Genomic DNA, 7,013 nt, shown 5'->3' with positions numbered 1-7,013 from the left:
TCAAGGCAGCATTATTCAATTAACCCCAAAGAATACATACCTAGGGGGGGTGTCAAAAAAAATGGCCCTATTTCAAGAGATGTTATCTATGTTTCACTTTTTGAAGTTGAATTGAATTACAGTAGCAACATGTAATATGGCGTTTGCTCAAAAGATGGCATTAATCAAATGAATGCTAGCGTCATTCATTGTGTTACTATTTTAATACAGTTTTCTCCTTTCTTAAAATGTGTATACCTTTTTTGTCACCCTCTGTATGTCCACAAAGTGGTGAGTAAATAAACAAAATGTGATATATCCATGCAGTCGAATACTACTTAGCAATAAACAATAAAAAGCAACAAATTACAAAAACAACAACAACAAAAAAGCCCACTGATTATGCCAGTGGTGTGACGTATGTTTCAGCTTCATGATGACGATTTTAAGACGTAGAGGAAACCTGAAAGACAGGTATAGCGATCACCTCTATGTTCATCACCTACATTTGACACATAATGTTTGTATTATTTGGTTTAACTGCATTACATTTCTACTAGGAAGCATTTGAAAGCACACAGTAGGACTCTTCATTGAAATACTATGAAAGTATTGTTTCGTATCAACTTTCCTCTGTCAGCACTATTGCACTTGGGAACATCGGCTAAACTTCCTGCTATTTAATATTTAATTCACATTCAAATTTCTCTTGCAGAAAGTTTTGAGCCAAAGTCCTTTCCCGGCGTTGGTATAATTTCTTACTACATAAAAGCAATTACCACTAAGGATCTAAACCGACACTTGACTTGTGAAAAGTACTGAAGAAATACAGGGGGTTACTGCCCTCAAGTTGCTGGAAGGAGCTCTGATGGGGCAAAAACACCCGTGTGCGACCCCGAGATGAGAAACGGGCCTCCATGGAGGGCAAGCCCAACGTAGAGCTTCATTAACAGCGGGTCTGCGTGCGGCTCCGTGTCTTCCTGCATCATCAGCGAGAGGGCCTTTGGGACTCAATAGGCAGAACGGGTGGCGCCAGCAAACATGGAGTCACAGTCAGACTTGAGTGATATGTGCCTCACGTTCCTTTGCATGGCACTTAGTAAATGGTGATTTAAACACAGCCCCCGTTTTCACAAAGGTCAATGTGGAGCTGCGGGGAGAGCAAGAATGTTCCTGAAATAGTAATAAAATTGGAGGAGAGGGCTCAGTGAGGTAGGGTTAGGGTGGTGGAGAAACAGCCCAGCAACATCTGGGGAATTTGAAAGACATTAAGTCAAGGCTGTCCCACAGAACTTTTAGCGAGGGACATATTCTATGTCTGCACTGTCTAATGTGGTAGCTGCTGTATTGAACACTTGAGGCTGGTATGACTGGGGAACTGAATTTTAAATGCTATTTAATTTTAATTACAATTTTTTAAAATTTATTCGGGTGACAATTGTTAGTAAAGTTACATAGGTTTCAGGTGAACAATTCTGTATTACATCATCTATAAATCCCATTGTGTGTTCATCACCCAGAGTCAGTTCTCCTTCCATCACCATATATTTGGTCCCCCTTACCCTCATCTCCCACCCCTCACCCCCCTTTCCCTCTGGTAACCACTAAACTATTGTCTGTGTCTATGAGTTTTTGTTTCTCATTTGTTTGTCTTGTTCTTTTGTTATTTTTGGTTTATATACCACATATCAGTGAAATCACATGGTTCTCTGCTTTTTCTGTCTGACTTATTTCGCTCAGCATTACACTCTCAAGATCCATCCATGTTGTTACAAATGTTCCTATATCATCTTTTCAGTAATTACAATTTTTAAATAGTCACACATATCTGTGGCTACTGTGTTGTATAGCACAGCTCTTAGCTACCAAGACGAATGTCCCTCAGGCCATTGAAATCCAAGAGGATTTCAGCAAGACTCACAGTGTTCACCAGACCAGCAGTACAAACGGGGACCATAAGGCCAAATGGGGTTCACCTTCTATCCATCCCTGAGCCCATTTTTCTAATACAAATTCTGTTTTTAAAGATGTGCCTCTTCTCTACCAATGCTCATGGACAAAATTATGAAAGCTGTTTTAAGGAAATGGTGAACAGATGAAATCTTCATCCTTTGCGAGAATCACTTTCCTAACTGATTTTTCTTTTCATGAGGCCAGTTCTTTGTATGTTGAATTTAAGAAAATCAAAACAAAGATCTACCACATTGTAAGGCTTCTAATATTCATATTGTGTAATTCTAACAAATGTGGTCAAGACTCAGGATACTCGGACTAATGTCCTTTTAAAACAGGGAGATCAAGCACATGAAGAAATAAAACCCAAATTCACTTGTTTCTAACCTGGTCTCCTGTGATCAGAGATTCATTAAGAAAAATTTCCTTTCTGCTTATTCCAGAGGCCCCGGGGGAAATCAGATGCTCAGCAGTGGGAATAAGAAGAGGGAACTGTGCCTGATGAGCAGATACACAGAGCGCTGTAACGCTCCTCTGTGCGGTCCCTCAGCTTGTACCACGTTGGTGGACAGGACCTGGGTGTTGCGTTTGACTCCTGAGCTGGCTGTGAACTGATGCTTCACTCCTTCCTGCTGTCTCGTGTGGGGACAGAGCTTCAGTCTCTATCATGAACCTTCCACGGAGTAATTCTGACTTCCACACAGAGTCCTCGCTCTCAGAGACCCCATCCAGGTGAGTCTGAGAGCCCAGCAGGTACTGAAGGAAAGGGTCAGAGAGGTCAGAAGCTGAGAACACTTACCTGAGTCACTGAGACCCTAATCAGCCCAGCCAGGAGACTAGAGATCTCCGTGTCAGTGTTCTTGGTTAATTAATTGATTTATAATTAATTCATTTAATATATTAATCGATGCTTGAATATGCAATACAGAGACCATAGTTGACAATTAAGTGATGGGCATGGATGTACCGTTAGGTGACCCTGTAGAATGAGTGAGATGCATAAAATGGTTGCAGTACAATGAAAACATCAGAGCAGTTTGCTGTTGGGGGAGTAGGAGAATAGAGTGTTAGGTGTGGAGGCCGGTGCAGTGAAGTGAGAGCGTTTGTATAGAATTTCTAATATGGAGTGTATTTGAGCATGTTTTGTATTCACTGGAAAGATCCAGGCCAGTGGAGGTAGGAACTACCTTGCAACAGCTGTTCATGAGACATACACTGCAGTATCTTCTCTCCCGCTGGGTATTCACGTGGAAAGTTATTTAATAAGTAGAAAGAGGAATACCAAATAGTTGTACTTTGAATTACTTCATTCCTGGCGAGGCTGCCTATATTTTGGTTTGTTACTTGTCTACTTTCTCTGTTGGAACAGTTAGTAGGGATTCCGAGCCTACATGCAGCCTTTTCCCCCTGGTGGTCATTGTCTTCTATATTTTTAATGAGAAATTCTGTCGTGCACTGGGGAGTGTAAATTGAGGACTGATCAACCTCTAGGCAAAGAGTACACACTGCTGAGAACAAACACTTGAGTGATGGAGACATGAAGGTCACCCTTGTACCTTAAATCTAAATGCCACAAAGCATTGTAGTCAGACCACGTTTACATTTATGCCATGAGGACTTCAGTGTATCAGCTAATGGGGTGGAATAGCTCCAAGTTGATTTAAAATTTCGTTTCTAATTCATTTGGATTTTCAAAGTAAAATGCCCTCACCGAGGGGAAGCTAATGAATGAATGCAGAGGCTTCAACTCAGTTCCCTCTGAAAATTTTATTGAATAAATGTCTGTATTAAATTCTTTGCTGCTGTAAAATATTCCCATACTAGTTGAATAAAACAAACAATTAGAGGCTCTTACAGTTCTGGATGTCAGAAGCCCTAAATGAGTGTCATGGGCTAATATCAAGGTGTCTGCAGAGCTGGGTTCCTTCTAGAGGCTCAGGTGAAATGCTGTTTCCCTTCCTATTTCAGTTTGTATTCTGGCCACAGCCTTTCCTGGCTCATGGCCATTCCTCCGCCTACAAAGCCAGCAGTTTAGCTTCTTCATCTTGTCTCTTGCTTCTACCTAGAGGACCATTGTGGTTACGTTAGTGTCACCTGGATGATACTGGGTCATCTTCTTAACGTCAGCCGGTTAGCAAGTCTGTCCCATCTCCTACCCTAATCCTCCCTTGATATAAAAATATCAAATGCAAAGGCACTGGAGATAGAGTGTGGACATATTTTGGAGGCCCTTATTCTGCTCACTACAAAGTCTCTTAAAAGTGTATAATTATACACTCAGGGGCCCTTATATAAGAGAAATGAACGTAGAAAATTATCATAGTTTCTGGAATGAATGACTACACACGTGCTCTAAATATTAATACATGCAAAGAAATATTTGATTCAGAAAACCTGAAACTGCCTGCCCCTGACTCTGACACAGGACCTCACCTGCTCCTCAGAGCGGGGGCCACACACCAGGAGCTGCAGCATCAACAGCCCCGGGAGCCGGTTAGAAATGCAGACTCTCTGAGCCCCCAGGACCTGCTGACTCAGATTCCGCGTCTGGTAGGAAGCTGTTGATCTTAGGCACATACAGGTTGAAGTGCTGGTCTTGACTAGGTTTGCTCACCTTCTCTCTGTTGACTTGGGTGCTGAATAATGGTTGGGTGTGGGTGCTTTCCTGGGGATTGTAGGTGTTATCAGGATTCCTTCAGGCAATGCCAAATACCCCAGGCACAGCATCATTTCTGGGAGAGAAAAACTGCCGAGGAGCAGCATGAAAATAATTATAATCAAGGTCCTTCAGATACTCTGATATTCACTTCGGACAGATCACTAAAACCCTTCTCCTTCACTCCAGGACCTTTGCACTGGCCATTCCTCCTTCCAAGTACACACGCCGACATTTCCTTGCCTCTCTTTCACTTTCTTCACTGAGGTCTCTGTTCAAATGTCACCTTGTTTACAGGACTTGACTAAATGATCTTGAAAAGAAAAGACAATAGTCACTATCTTGTTTTACTCTTTCTTTCCATTCTTCATATGATCTGTCACCATATGAAATGTTGTACGCTTTTATTATTAGCTTGCATATGTTTTCTCCCTCATTGACCTGTATAAACTTCTGTTTTTCAGCACTCTAGTGCTCACAGTCTAGACATTACCTAAAACACGGTGAGAGCTCAATTTGTATTTCTAAAATACATTAAGAATTTCTCATGATAACTGTAGAATACATGACACTGGAAAGAAGCAGATTGGGACAAAAATTCCTAATCTGCGATGGCACAGGAAACCCCTAAAAAGAACAAGATCCGTACAAAAACATTGAAATTAATGACTTGGCTGCAAAATATAAATTGTAGCATTGGAGCATCTGAGAAAAGTCTGCTTGTATGAAAATTACTCATGTGATTTTTCCTGTCTTGGAAGACACGTCTTCCTCATGGAAGCAGAGAATCTTACAAGAGTTTCAGAATTTGTTCTCCTGGGACTTTCAGAGGAGCCAGACCTGCAGCCCCTCCTCTTTGGGCTTTTCCTCTCCATGTACCTGATCACTGTGTTAGGAAACCTGCTCATCGTCCTGGCCGTCAGCTCAGACTCCCACCTGCACACGCCCATGTACTTCTTCCTCTCCAACCTGTCCTTTGTGGACATCTGTTTCACCTCCACCACCGTCCCCAAGATGCTGGTGAACATCCAGACAGAGAGCAAAGTCATAAACTATGGAGGCTGCATCACGCAGATGTACTTTTTCCTACTCTTTGGCATGTTGGATGTCTTTCTCCTGACTGTGATGGCCTATGACCGCTTCGTGGCCATCTGTCACCCCCTGCACTACACGGTCATCATGCACCCCCGGCTCTGTGGACTATTGGTTCTGGGGTCCTGGATCATAAGTGTCCTGAATTCCTTATTACAAAGCTTAATGGTGCTGAGACTGTCCTTCTGTGCAGACTTGCAAATCCCCCACTTTTTCTGTGAACTCAACCAGATGGTCCAACTTGCCTGTTCTGACACCTTTCTTAACAACATGGTGATGTATTTTGTAACTCTGCTGGTTGGTGGCGGGCCACTGACTGGGATCCTTTGCTCTTACTATAGGATCGTTTCCTGCATACGTGCAATGTCGTCGGCTCAGGGGAAGTATAAAGCATTTTCTACCTGTGCGTCTCACCTCTCGGTTGTCTCCTTATTTTATTTAACAAGCCTAGGAGTGTACCTCAGCTCTCCTGCTACCCACAATGCACACTCTAGTGCTACAGCCTCGGTCCTGTACACAGTGGTCACGCCCATGCTGAACCCCTTCATCTACAGTCTCAGGAATAAAGATATAAAGGGGGCTCTGAAAAGATCCTTTGTGATATGTACCACATCTTCTTTATCCAGTCGTCAACTGATGAGCACTTAGGTTGCTTACATATTTGGCTCTTGTAAATAGTGTTGCAGTGAGCATAGGGTTTCACATATCTTTCCTAATTAGGTGTTTCGGATGTCTTTGGATAATTACTCAGCAGTGGAATTGCTGTGGTCCATATTGGCTGCACCAATTTGCAATTCCACCGACAGTGTACGAGAGTTCCTTTTTTCTCCACGTCCTCACCAGCACTTGTTGTTTATTGATGTACAACAGCCATTGTGACACATGTGAGTTGATATCTCATTGTGGTTTTAATAGATGATTAGTGACCTTGACTATCTTTTTATATACTTATTGGCCATCGGAGAAATGTCTTTTCAGTTCTCTGCCCTTTTTAAATGGGATTGTTTGTTGTTTTGAGGTCGAGTTGTATGTATTCTTTATAAATTTGGTATATAACCCTTATCCGATGTATCATTGGTGAGTGTCTCCTCCCAATCAGTAGGTTGTCTTTTCTTTTTGTGAATGGTTTTTATTGCTTTTTACTTGGATGTAGTTACACTTGTTTATTTTTTGTTTTGTTTCCCTTGCCCAAGGAGATATATCATAAAACAAATGTTACTAAAAGCAATGTCAGAGAATTACTGCCTATGTATTCTTCTAGGAGTTTTATGGTTCCAAGTCTTACATTTAAGTCTCTCATCCATTTTGAGTTTATTCTTGTATGTGGTGTAAG

General features: G+C 41.9%; 1 protein-coding gene across 1 annotated transcript; it reads left to right on the top strand.

Moving 5' to 3' along the window:
• The first annotated feature begins 3,050 nt into the window (after positions 1 to 3,050).
• On the top strand, positions 3,051 to 6,328 carry LOC148755242 (olfactory receptor 7A17-like). Its single transcript, XM_088792668.1, has 2 exons — positions 3,051 to 3,060; positions 5,370 to 6,328. The coding sequence occupies exons 1-2, from the start codon at positions 3,054 to 3,056 to the stop codon at positions 6,326 to 6,328; spliced, it is 966 nt and encodes a 321-aa protein (XP_088648794.1). The 5' UTR covers positions 3,051 to 3,053.
• Positions 6,329 to 7,013: the final 685 nt, after the last annotated feature.

The sequence above is a fragment of the Rhinolophus sinicus genome, chromosome 15 (genome assembly GCF_057876585.1).
Source record: "Rhinolophus sinicus isolate RSI-liver-muscle chromosome 15, RSI-T2T, whole genome shotgun sequence".
In the NCBI taxonomy this organism is placed as follows: domain Eukaryota; kingdom Metazoa; phylum Chordata; class Mammalia; order Chiroptera; family Rhinolophidae; genus Rhinolophus; species Rhinolophus sinicus.
Note: the sequence above shows the minus strand (reverse complement) of the source record. Positions and strands in the feature narration are given on the sequence as shown.